Source organism: Bubalus kerabau, chromosome 6 (genome assembly GCF_029407905.1).
Source record: "Bubalus kerabau isolate K-KA32 ecotype Philippines breed swamp buffalo chromosome 6, PCC_UOA_SB_1v2, whole genome shotgun sequence".
NCBI classification, from domain to species: domain Eukaryota; kingdom Metazoa; phylum Chordata; class Mammalia; order Artiodactyla; family Bovidae; genus Bubalus; species Bubalus kerabau.
In genome coordinates, this window is record NC_073629.1 from 79,897,301 (window position 1) to 79,911,403 (window position 14,103).

Here is a 14,103-nt window from a genome sequence, read left to right on the forward strand (position 1 = left end):
CAGTAATTTTGCTTTCCCAGCCATTAATAAAAATGCATCTCATTCCTTCTTCAACAGGCTCCTCCCAATCTTAAGTAGTAGACAGTATCTCCACTGTTTAAAAGATCTCATTTTGCTACCCAAAGGGAAAAAAATTCTCAAAATGTCAAAAGTCTTAGTTATTCCACAGATAACTAACATTTTAGTAACAAGAAAATTGTATCTGGAGTAACTGGAAAATAAAACTTCCAGCTGACATTTACACTGGGGGCTACTCACCACTCCTGGGATACAGTTGTAATAGCAATGCTCGGCAGTGTCATCAGAGGAAGCGTGGTTGGTCTGGAAATGCCATCTCCCTCAGGTGTCCTTGACCTTCCGCTCTGTCTTTGAGACAGTGGTGGCAACTGCAAGTTTCCTGAGCAGCACCTTCTCCCCCTCCAGAGGTCGATCCCAAGTGTGTTACTCGAAGAACTGTAGGATTTACTCAAGCTACATTCAAAATAATCTTTAACATTCTAGAGGAACCACAGGGGAAGAAAAAAGAGGAAAAAGAAAATGAGATTCAAATGTTTAAAATGATGCACAATGTAGTAAAATAAGAAACTGAATGATCAAGCTGTCACTCATAAAGTCCTTATTCAGTATTTCACAATCAGAATCTAACACTGACATCAAAAGCTTAAGAGAAGACATAAGCATGGGGGCTAATGCTCAAATTTTAAACATATCAGTTGCATAGTCATGGTGATCTTTAGGACTGTGGATATCTTATTTTTTTTTAATTATTCCTTTTTTTTCTTTCTCTTTTAACTTGCTAAAATAAAAGCTATTCACTGAAAATATATTTTGGATACTGATGTTATCATTCTGCAACATGGGAATAAGCTATACTAGCTAAAGTATAACATTTCTTGCTCAATGTTTTGAAGGAAAAATATTTTCTATCTCAGACCAGGAAGATACTCATAATTGTGGGTGACTGGGTACCTGACTTTTCCTTTTCTCATAAAAGTTCTCCTCAGAGTTGAGGGGGTTTAGGGGTCAATAGGGGGAGGGGGTTAAATATATAAGAGTTCAGAAAAAAAAGAATATACTCTATCTGGTCCTGAACTGAACTGCTATATGTTCAATACGTGCCCTAAGGCTGACATGAAATGAAATACTTCTGAGAAGATAAGGGTATTGAATTATAACCAACAATAAGAGTTATTCATTCTTCCTATATCTCTTGGTGACTCTGGTTCCTGGTACTGTGAAGAGTAGAAGACCCCAAAGAGCCTCTGCCTGGTTCACCACTCATACTGGCTTGAAAGTGAAAGTGAAAGTGAAGACACTCAGTCGTGTCCAACTCTTTGCGACCCCGTGGACTGTTGCCCGCCAGGCTCCTCCATCCATGGGATTCTCCAGGCAAGAATACTGGAGTGGGTTGCCATTTCCTTCTCCAGGGGATCTTCCCAACCCAGGGTTCGAACGCATTGCAGGCAGACGCTTTAACCTCTGAGCTAGACAGCAAATGTTGCGGAAATGCAAATAGCCACTGATAGCCACTTGGAGTTTAAACGTTCTATCTGTCACTCTCCACTCGTATCTTAAGCAATAATTGAAGTCCTAACATCAGACCAAGATCTCTCACCTGGAAGTCATTCAGTAGCCCTTAAAAAGACAGGTACTTCCTACTGCCCTTCAAAATAGACTTAGGAGAGCCTGGAACTAAACTACCTTTAAACAAACAGAATTTCTCCACCCACCACTCCTCTACCCATCCCTATACTAGCTCATATAATAATAATTAACTCAAGTTTAAGGGCCTAGCTGGGATCATTCAACAAATATTTGTAGCACACGTATTAGAATCTTGTACAGTCCTAATTTGAGAGGGTACAAGAGCAAAAAGCAGCAGGACTTATGTTCTAGTTATTTATGCTTATCTCATCTATACAACGGAGAAGGCAATGGCACCCCACTCCGGTACTCCTGCCTGGAAAATCCCATGGATGGAGGAGCCTGGTAGGCTGCAATCCATGGGGTTGCTGAGGGTCGGACACGACTGAGTGACTTCACTTTCACTTTTCTCTTTCATGCATTGGAGAAGGAAATGGCAACCCACTCCAGTATTCTTGCCTGGAGAATCTCAGGGATGGGGGAGCCTGGTGGGCTGCCATCTATGGGGTCACACAGAGTCGGACACGACTGAAGTGACTTAGCAGCATCTATACAAAGCCACATTTTCATGATGAAAATCTGGGCATGCATAGGCCTGACAATTTTCAGGGGCCCCATTCTCTCCACCTGGAAATGGGATGTCATCATATTTTTCTCTGTTTGACTTAAGGTTTTCAAATACCACTTATTTAAAATTCAGTAGAACAACAATTCAGCAGCAGGAAGAAGACCCAACAATCTAGAATTCTCCAGAGTTTGAAATATTCTGGAATGTGCCCAGGATTTAACTGTTTAGTAATTGGGACTAGACCACCTTTGGTTTAAACAAACTGGTTTAGTAACTGATTATGTTAAATCTACCATGGCCTGGCACTTACTCGTGTGTGTGTGTGTGTGTGTGTGTGTGTGTGTGTGTGTATTTGTATGTGTTAGAAGTAAGAGCTGAGAAGAAAACATAGCATATGTAAGTTTCTTTCTCAAAAGACTACAGGAGAAAGAAAGTCTTAGAAGAGGCAAAGTCTTCCTAAAGAGATTCAAGAACAACTAAAAGTCAGAACTTTTATATATCAGTTTGTTCCAAATATACACATAAAGAAAGTATCAATTATCTGGAAGCCAAAGTCTTCAGCAAATATTTTACCACCTATACAAGAAATACTGTACAAAAGAACAAAAATGAGAATGTCACTTAGTTAAACCACAAATCACAATGGTCTTATAATACAGTTATTGGATATTTTTTCCTCTTTTAGGAAAGTAAATATTACCAACCAGGTATAAGTGCAGTGAATAAACTAAATGGGTACTTACATGATACTTATTTGAAAGGTAACAAAGTCACCACCTACCACAAAATATCTCCCATACTGACTTGTGAATATACTTGAAATAGAGATGTGGAGTCATTCTTTGAGTCTTAAGAATTTTTTCTAAAGACTCCAATTAATGTGAAAATGCATTGCCACAAAAGAACATAATGGAATAGCCTTTTAGAAATTAAGTTAAATGTTGAAAACATTAACACTGTTTTACAAACACTTCATTAACCCATGTTGCGTTATCAATATAATTACCTCAAACTCTAATTCATACTAATAATTACTGTCCCCAATTTGCTAACACCCTCAAAGGCAAAATCTAATTCTGTCAATTCTAAACTTCTGAATTTGTGATCCTGGATTTCTTTTCCTATTTTAACCAGCATGATATTGGTTGACTGTATCATTTATCAGATCAAAGATTTGCAGAGGGAAAAAACATTAATTTGAATGTTACTTCTGCAAATCCCACTGTTCCCTTTGCCAGAAATGCTCCTCCCCCAGATCTTCTCAGAGTTCATTCCTTCAACGTTCATATGTCTTCACCATCCATATGCCATTTCTTCATGTCATCCTTCTATAAACACTTATAGTCATCATCCAGTTATTCTTCCCCCCCACCCGACCAACTTCATTTTTCTGTACAGCTCTTATTACAGCTGGAATTATTTTATAATTTATTGATTTATTTATGCCCTCCCCTCTGTAATATAAACTTCAAAGGGACAAGAACACTAATCCCTAGAACTAACCAGTGTTTGGTGCATAAGAGGCGCTAAATAATATCAAGTGAACATTTAAATCACTGAGTAACTGTTTGCTGAGCTGAAATAACTAAGAATATAATAAAACATCCTTGACTTAAGGGTGAATCTTTCTTCAGAGTGTGGCATATAAAACATAGGATCTGCCAAGTTGCTTTCATTGTTAGGGAAGAGATACTGTGTGTAACATTTGATATGATCTTCTGTACTATATTTGAAAAGTTGAGGTACATGGTGAAAAGTTTTAGATTATTACTGTTTACTAGAAATAAAGAACAAGCCACAAATGGGAGCTAAATGTACAATTTTAAATATTCTAGTAATCGCATTAAAAAAAAGAAATATGAAATTACCTTTAATAATATATTTTACTTAGCCTAGATTGTCCAAAATATTGACATTTCAACATGTAATCTATATCAAAAATTACTAATGACATATTTTATACTCTTTTCTATCTGTACTGTTATGAATTCAAGATCCAAAATGTATTTCACATTTACAGCACCTCTCCATTCACACTAGTGCTTCAGAGTCACATTTGACTAGCGGCTGCCATGCTGGACAGTGCAAATCTAGGTAAAAACAATCCACTCCAGGTGGGGTTTGTATTCTTCAAACATGCATTTCTTTCCTGCACATTCTTCTGAGAAAACTTCCCTGTCTTTTCGTTGTGTCAACCATTACCTCAGAGAGGATTAGGATAATCACTGCAATGATAGAATGAAAAGAAAAAATAATTGATCATCCTTTATAGACAGACTGCATTGCTTAGTTTTACTCTTCCAAAGAAATAGAATCTGGAGCATACCTTATACAAATAGTACTATGGGAAAATCCCAGGGTTTTTTCTTTAAGAGACACGAATGGGGGATTGATCAATTGAAAGCAAAAAAGATAATCTCAGCTGACCAAGATGCAAAGCTATTGAAAATAATGTCTATAGACTTCTTCACTTCTTCAAAGGACCCAGAGCAGGGCTTCTCAAATATAATGTACATAACTGGTCTCCCTGGGAACTTGTTAATACAAAGTTTGATCAATAGGTCTAAGGTCTGGTTCTGAGATTCTGCATTTCTAACAAATCCACAGGTGATGCTGGCACTGCTGGTCTGAGGCCCACACTGAGCAGTTAAGTCCTAGAAGATGTGTACCTCACAAATTTCTTCTAAATACAAACAGCTGTCAAAGACCCCACCTCAAGAGGTGACTCAAGGACTAGCTATACACGGATAAAAATGTACAAGAAAGTCATCAAGAAATGGTGAAAAGAAAAATTTCCAGACTGGTATTTTGCAAATAAAAACCACAAAGCTCAAACTGAGCTTATTTCCAAGCTGCAACGAGGGTGGTATGTCTGCTGTCTACCTCGCAGAGTTCTGGGTCCAAGGGCTGGCAATGCCCCGTGTCATAGAAATACCTAGTGATGGAGTGGTACTTCTAAACAACCTTACCTGCCCTTAGAACAGAATCATGGAATGCCTTCTTTATTAGGCAGACAAAGAGTGGGTAGAGTCGGCAATTCTATGGCTTTTGGAACTTACATCATCAGCCGTCACTGTCATCACACTCCTGCTTTTCTTCATTATACAGGTGAAAAACAGCCCCTCTCAGGATGTCTGTTATTCAAGGCAGCTGTGCTGTCAATTTTTAAGACCTACAGGGAAAAAAGACACACAAAAAAAGAACAGCTCAGTATCCTTAGTTAAATACAAATACACGGTGTTCTCTGCACTAACATCTGAAGGTATACAATGCATGTGGATAAGCAAATATCACAATTTACCAAGCTAACTAAAGCTGAGCTGTGAGAAAAGAGGTTCACAACATGCAGAAGTCCAAGAAAAGCTATCTAAAGGGAGAGAAAAGGAATAGCGGGTAATAATTAGGCTCCCAAATTATCAATGATCTTTAAGACTATAGAAATACTAGGTTTTAGTGAAAGGCTTTATACTTATGAATTATCTTCCCAACCAGTATTTCATTTGATCTCCATAACAATCTGTGAGATTGCTTTCATCTTTTTTTTAATAATGAGATAACAGAGGATCAGAAAATTGATTTGGCCAAAGTAACACAACTAAAACTAGAAAAGAAATAGCAACCCACTTCAGTATTCTTACCTGGAAAATCCTATGGACAGAGGAGCCTGGCGGGCTACAGTCCATGGGGTTGCAAGAGTTGGACATGACTTAGTGCCTAAACCACCAACACAGTTAAAACATAGCAGATTTTGAATTTAAGGTATATGATCCACTGATGCATGCATGCATGCTAAGTCACTTCACTTGTGTCCGACTCTGTGACCCTATGGACTGTGGCCTGCCAGGCTTCTCAGTCCATAGGATTCTCCAGACAGGAATACTGGAGTGGGTTGCCATTTCCTTCTCCATGATCCATTGATGCTACTGTCAATAAAAAGGAAAACTAAACCAATACAAAAAATATGCGTGACTCAAAAAATCTTAATTTCAATTTTACCATTAGTTTAAACTTCTTATATGTACATATGCAAATACTCATCACAGAGAATTGAGCAACCAAGAGGTAGAAAGAGCTAGAATTTCCTGGTTTAAATCACACAAACTTGGCCATTCTGAAGCAGACACTTCAGTTCATGACATTTGTTTTGTGTAGATCATTAGAATTCACTTCAGAAACAAAGAACCTCAATAACATTTCCAAAATTTAAGGGTGCACCATACTTGTGCAAACTCCAGAGGAAAAAGAGTCACTGATTTATGAATATGAAAACTCAGGCTATTAAAACAGGCCAAAATTTAAAGTTCAGACATACAATAGTCTAAAAAAGAATATGAAGAGTTTTGACTTTGCAAAATTGAACTGGAAAAGATACACTGCAGAAATCATTGAATCCAAAAATATTGGTCCAGACAGTGGATTCTCAAATCTTAATATCAAAAACCTCCCACTTTTGTGTGTTTAAGATTTTCCGTAAGAAAAAAGTTTAAAAAATAAATATAATTTTTAGTAATAAAAAAATGGCTTCATCAATACTGAGATCCAGAGCTCCTATGTTTTCTTACTTGGTACATTGAAAACCCTTAATACATGCTGGATTTGAAATGTCTGCTTCTTGAACATGAAGATATATATAGATTAACAGAGTGATGGAACTGTAGCTATGTGACTAGGAATACTAAGTAGTGGCATTGTACCATCACCCAGGAAACTAGGGTTGAATTTCTCGCACATAATTTGACTATATTATGCAGAGGTTGGCAGCAAAATTGACAGAGTAGATAGGAGAGTGGGGGAGGGAGAAACTGCACCTCTGTAAGTCTTCTAAGGAGAGAACCCCACAGGCTTTCCAGGTGTTCAGTTCAATATGACAAGGAAAAGAATTTCCTCATCATACACCGAGGCATGATTACAATTATTGAGCTTTTCTAACACTGACCAAAGAGGAATAAGCAGAAATTTAGAGCTCTTATTCAAAACCTGCTTGAAACCTAGCTGCTCCTGCTGCTAAGTTGCTTCAGTCATGTCCGACTCTGTGCGACCCCTAGACGGCAGCCCACTAGGCCAGGAAGAACGCTGGAGTAGGTTGCCATTTCCTTCTCCAATGCATGAAAGTGAAAAGTGAAAATGAAGTTGCTCAGTTGTGTCTGACCCTTAGTGAACCCCTGGACTGCAGCCTACCAGGCTCCTCCGTCTATGGGATTTTCCAGGCGAGAGTACTGGAGTGGGGTGCCATTGCCTTCTCCGGAAACCTAGCAAAGGTTCAACAAATAACAGATATATTTTTTCTCTGTTATATTCAATCTTGAGTGCCTCTCTGAGGCAGAACCTGAAAAAAAAAATGTTTATACCCCTATGTTAAAAGAAAAAGCAAGATTCAAGATGTAAGCTTTATATGTAGGATATAAAATTGGACATACCCAATGATTATAATTCTCAAAAATATAAGCATAGAAAAATATTAAAGAAGCTGTGTAACGTTGTAACAGTGAACATTATGTAAGAGGCATAGAAATTTTTCTTTCTTTTCCAAACTTTTGTGATATTCTTTTCCAAGCCAAAAAAAGTGATCCATGTTGCTTGGCAGGAAATGCACTTAAAAATAGGATAAAACAGCACAACTGGAATAGAAATTCTGAGGCTGTCTTCAGCAGGAAGGAACTGTGATCAAGCTTCCCCAGCAGAAATGAAGGTAAGACCTTAGCTATATTTTCTTAGAAGTGAGCAAAGCTGTGATAGGATCCAAATGAAGCTCAACGCAAATATGACTCTCAAGAATTTTAGGTCTAGTCAGGCAGCAAAGACTTACATATGTTAAATATGCACTTAATAGGTTCTCAAAAATATTTGTAAAATGAGTGAATCAAAGAATATAATTAAATATTAAAATCTTTGGGTTTCTGGGAAATAAATGAGGTTTTATTTTAGTCTTAAATAATGAATAGAATTTGTTTAGCAGAGATAGTGGGAAAAAATATGGTGTGCAAAAATATGGAAAGGAATCTAATGTACTAAGACTGTGACTATGCAAGAAGATGCCATGCTAAGGAAGTTTATGACAGGCAGAAAGACAACATGTTCCAGGGTAACATCAGTAGATTTGGGGCATGCAACAGTATTTTTGTGAGGTCTTAGCCATGAAAATAAACTTAGGTTTTATAACACTCCGAGTGTGAAAGCTGACTGGACAGATTCATGTGGCTTCAACTGGGAGCATGTCCTGGCTAGGAAAAAGCAAGATCTCAAGTTACAAAAGTTACAAGGCAGTTTTTCAAATGTTCTACATATAAAATATATTAATTTTACATTCAGAAATAAAAACCAGCACTTGTTACAAAAAACAAGATAAAGGAGGGAAGAAGAGATTATTTTCTAGGTAGTTTACATTTGTCTCCTCGAGATCCACTCCAATACCTTCTCCATCTTGGTTGTGTCACAGGAGGCTGGTCCTCACAGACTGAGTCCATGGGCTCTCTAGCCGTCTGACTCCTGAGAAGTACAGCGGGAAGGCAGCAGGAAAGAAAAGGTCCTCTCTACTGGCCAGGGTGCAATAGTAATGAAAGCCCTTTCTCTAGATCACAGCTCCTATAATCACCCATCTCTAAGAAGACAGGTTTCCCTAACTTCCATTAACTACTGCTTCCACTTTACCTTTCAAACATAAAGCTGATGGCAGCTTTCCACTGTTGCTATTCTTATAGTGCTTGGTTATCCCTTTGGGTCATCCTCAACCCTGTCTACACCTTTTGTAAATAGTGTGTGCATGCAGAGTTGCTTCAGTAGTGTCCAAATCTTGGGAAACCTACGGACCATAGCCCACCAGGCTCCTCTGTCCATGGAATTCTCAAGCAAGAATACTGGAGTGGGTTGCCATTTCCTACTCCATTGTAAATAGGACCTCCATTAAATTTTCTTTCATTCCCTGTGGGAGTACAATCTATTTCCTATGGAAACCCTGACTGAAAACAGATTTGTCCAAAAACTTTACAAAGCCAGAGGGCTAGTTTCAAATTTACCCCCTCAGCGTGTAGTACAGTGGCTGACATAAAGCAGGGTCTCAATAAACAACTGTTAGAGAATGAGTAAGTAAAATCTAGTTGGAGTTTTAGAATGGTTTTATGGCTTTTAGAAAAGAAGGTCAGCAGGCAAGATTTCAAGTTGCTTTTGTAAGGCAGAAATAGTTCTATGTTATCACTCATGGGGGCAACAGTAGTTCTGTTTGGGAAATCAGAGAAATGTTATGTTTAATACTATACTGTTATATTACTGTATTATACTATTGCTATATAATATTAATGTCCTGTGCTTAGTTGCCCAGTCATGTCTGACTCTTTGCAACCCCATGGACTGTAGCCCACCAGGCTCCTCTATCCATGGGGATTCTCCAGGCAAGAATACTGGAGCAAGTTGCATGCCTTCGTCCAGGGGATCTTCCCAACCCAGGCATCAAACCCAGGTCTCCAGCATTACAGGCAGATACTTTACTGTTTGAGCCATCAAGGAAGCCCATATAATATTGATAACATACAATATAACAGCATTACATTATATATTATTGATACATTATAAAATAGAAAAATAGAGATTATAAGTGCCATACTATTGCTGATTGCAACAAACTGTGGAAAATTCTTCAAGAGATGGAAATACCAGACCACCTGACCTGCCTCTTGAGAAATCTGTATGCAGGTCAAGAAGCAACAGTTAGAACCTGACATGGAACAACAGACTGGTTCCAAATAGGGAAAGGAGTATGTCAAGGCTGTATATTGTCACCCTGTTTATTTAACTTAAATGCAGAGTACATCATGAGAAATGCTGGGCTAGATGAAACACAAGCTGGAATCAAGATTGCCAGGAGAAATATCAATAACCTCAGATATGCAGATGACATCACACTTACTGCAGAAAGTGAAGAAGAACTAAAGAGCCTCTTGATGAAAGTGAAAGAAGAGAGTGAAAAAGTCGGTTTAAAACTCAACATTCAGAAAACTAAGATCATGGCATCTGGCTCCATCAGATCAGATCAGATCAGTCGCTCAGTCATGTCCGAGTCTTTGCGACCCCATGAATCGCAGCATGCCAGGCCTCCCTGTCCATCACCAACTTCCAGAGTTCACTCAGACTCACATCCATCGAGTCAGTGATGCCATCCAGCCATCTCATCCTCTGTCGTCCCCTTCTCCTCTTGCCCCCACTCCCTCCCAGCATCAGAGTCTTTTCCAATGAGTCAACTCTTGGCATGAGGTGGCCAAAGTACTGGAGTTTCAGCTTTAGCATCATTCCTTCCAAGAAATCCCAGGGCTGATCTCCTTCAGAATGGACTGGTTGGATCTCCTTGCAGTCCAAGGGACTCTCAAGAGTCTTCTCCAACACCATGGTTTAAAAGCATCAATTCTTCGGTGCTCAGCCTTCTTCACAGTCCAACTCTCACATCCATACATGACCATTGGAAAAACCATAGCCTTGACTAGACAAACCTTTGTTGGCAAAATAATGTCTCTGTTTTTGAATATGCTATCTAGGTTGGTCATAACTTTCCTTCAAATAGATGGGGAAACAGTGACAGACTTTATTTTGGGGGGCTCCAAAAACACTTCAGATGGTGACTGCAGCCATGAAATTAAAAGACGCTTACTCCTTGGAAGAAAAGCTATGACCAACCTAGACAGCATATTCAAAAGCAGAAATATTACTTTGCCAACAAAGGTCCATATAGTCAAGGCTATGGTTTTTCCAGGAGTCATGTATGGATGTGAGAGTTGAGACTATAAAGAAAGCTGAGAACTGAAGAATTGATGCTTTTGAACTGTGGTGTTGGAGAAGATTCCTGAGAGTCCTTTGGACAGGAAGGAGATCCAACAAGTCCATCCTAAAGAAAATCAGTCCTGAATATTCATTGGAAGGACTGATGCTGAAGCTGAAACTCCAATACTTTGGCCACCTGATGCAAAGAAATGACTCACTGGAAAAGACCCTGATGCTGGGAAAGATTGAAGGTGGGAGGAGAAGGGGATGACAGAGGATGAGACGGTTGGATGGCCTCACCGGCTCAATGGATATGAGTTTGAGCAAGCTCCAGAAGTTGGTGATGGACAGGGGAGCCTGGAGTGCAGCAGTCCATGGGGTTGCAAAGAGTTGGACACAACTGAGCAACTGAACTGAACTGAATGTCAGTTGCCTATCCTTTGGACTAACACGGATAGAGAATTCATCTTGTGCCAGTATATGCACTACACATATATGAGTCCAATTATGTCTCATTAGAGCTGCCAGCCAAATGAGGTGGGCACAGCTATCATGATAGGTGAGGGAATAAAGGCTCAGAGCAGTAATGAAATACTCACAGTCACATGCTCTCTTGTTTCAGACTAAGACATTATTTATAAGCCAAGACTCTTCACCAATCACTATGCAACTGATTGGGGGCTTATTCACATCTTTTCAAGGTAGAAAAGTGATTTTTATTTATTTTTCTGATGTTGAACTACAGGTTAAATTGATCAGTTTTCTGGAATCATGCTCCCTAATCATGTTAGGACAAAAAAGAGTAATTTTAAATAGATACTGACATTTTATAAGGCCTCAAATTTAAGGCAAATGTAAACAGAGAGAAGTCAAGTTCTCCTAATCTGAAACTATTCCTCTGTTAGCAAAATTTGCTTCTCAATACATAGAATGCCATATGCTTCATTAAAATGAAGTATTTCTAAGAATTCCTAAAGTTATGAGCAAGTATGATGACAATAAATTCCATATTGGCATGTATGAATAGTTTTCCTGTAGTTTTATCTTTCACCACTTAAGTGGTGCTTTTAAATATATTAATCTTTCACAACATTCTGTTATTTTTTCTAAGACTATAGTATTCATCATATGTTATTTCCCTCTTTTATAAAATCTAAAACAAGGGAGAAGACACTGACTGATATAGCTATCATGTAAATTTCTCTTTCAGCAGGTTTCAGTTACCAGTAGTAATTCTTGATTGACAGAAATTTCAGTAAATAATGGCAGTCATTCTAAAATCCTACTTTATGGATAGAAACCATATATGAAACAACCAAACCTTGAAGAAATGAAAAAAAAAATAGTGTAATACTTTGAGTTTTGAATAAAGTTATCTTTTTCAATTTAAAGATTTCTCTTTATTCTGAGACGGTATTCAAAGGAGTTTAATTTTGTTTTTTGTATAATTGATCTATTGAACATTTTGTACATGTTTTCATTTTTCTCCAATAACCGCTTTCAATCTGCAATGTTAAATCTATATCCTCTTCCTTAACAACAGTTCAAATTGAGTACATAACTTATAACTAACAGCTTTACACCACATCTCCTTCCCTTTTCTCAGTTCAGTGTTCACAACCTGCGGAGCTACTCAGTGGCCAGTGTGTAGGACTTACACTGGGAAGAGGGAATAGTCTATTCATTCATTCCTTCTCTCCCCTCTCTTCTTTAGGTTCTACCTGCTTCCACACTACAGCAGAGTGGAAGAGTTAATAAAAAGAAAGCCCTGTTATATAACTGGGCCTTTAATTGCAGTCCTCTGTTGAGTGTCACTGCTTCTCTAACAAAAGGAGACTATATATTGACGCCTTCTCTAAGGCAGGTGTCCAAATGGTGGCTCTCTTCTTAGGGATAAGTAGGAAAAAAAATAAATTTTCTCATCTCCTCAGCTGCCATTCCCATTGGTACACATTGAAACTCTTGTTGGTAGGGTCCCCTTGAAAAAATCTATTCTTGTGGTTGAAGTAAAAATGAGATGGCTCAAGCCACAGTGCATTTATCCAGAATAAGTTCAAGCATTCTTGTTAACCCTAGTAATGAAGGTTAAGATGCTTTGCTGCTGTCTCTTCTCTCTCTCCTGATATCTTTCTCCATTTCTTCTCCTTAGCTCAAGGGACATAAAGAACAGATCAGAAAGGGGCCACCTTCCAACGCAGGGAATGCTGGTTTGATCCCTGGTCAGAGAACCAAGATTCCACAACTAAGTACAACTTGAGAGTCAGTGTACCACAATGAAAGATCCCACATGCCACAACTAAGACCCAATACAGCCAAATAAATTAATTCATTAATTAAAAAAAAATGGTTCAGGATGTCTTCTGCATAGATGATCAATGGAGAAATGAGATACCGTCTCAGTTGTTTATCAATGTCTTCCAGACCCAAGCCAACCATTCTAAACTCTGCTGTGTGATGTGCAGGCTGAGACGTTGCAAATTGTGTTTCACAAATTCTCTCCCTGGCTGGCTTCCTTTAGATGTTGACAACAGGAATCATGAAGAGGAAAGTGGAAGAAGAAAATTAGAGAGAAGGAACTCTCTCCCTATTTCAGTAGCACAGGCAACACTGGCCCTCCATCCTGGCATACCCCGAAGCAGCTACACAATACCCCATCAGATGTCTGCTCACTAGCTTCAGAGTGACCCCTTGGTGATTCCAGCTCCTATGGTGGTGACCCCTCCTTTGCACCACTAAACCCTCATAATACCACCATCCCTTTCTCCCTCCGCACTTGGAATGGTAGCTGCTTCACTAATCTTTGGATTATCTCACTCGTCTGCTTTCATTTGCATCATTCGTATTTATATAATCAGTTTCTTGTATTAAATCACTTTTGTTTTCCTAAGGGCTACAGAAGCTGACCTTCTTTTCACTGAAAATATCCCACATCTCTAGAAGTGGCTCTTCAGTAGGTCAGTAATTCACTTCTCCAGCACCCCTTCACATTTCATCCTCCTCTCACCCAGAGGCAGTTTATATGAGGATTGGGAGGCTACTGGAGTGACAACTGATGTCAGGACCCACCTGGTTCCTTCTCAGAGGGAGTTGCCTGAGCACTTTTATACACAGCTCTCCTTGGAGAATGTGGGATATCTGGATGCTTC

The 14,103-nt window shown here is 38.8% G+C and overlaps 1 protein-coding gene across 1 annotated transcript in view; it reads right to left on the reverse strand.

Annotated features, from left to right (window-relative positions):
- PDE4B (phosphodiesterase 4B) overlaps positions 1 to 14,103 on the reverse strand; it is a 650,415-nt gene that overhangs the window by 538,984 nt on the left and 97,328 nt on the right. The window contains exons 2-3 of the mRNA XM_055585558.1: positions 5,272 to 5,384; positions 259 to 497 (exon numbers count right to left, since the gene is read on the reverse strand). Coding sequence (XP_055441533.1) covers positions 259 to 497; positions 5,272 to 5,313 — 281 coding nt within the window. The 5' untranslated portion in view covers positions 5,314 to 5,384. The remainder of the gene's footprint in view (positions 1 to 258; positions 498 to 5,271; positions 5,385 to 14,103) is intronic.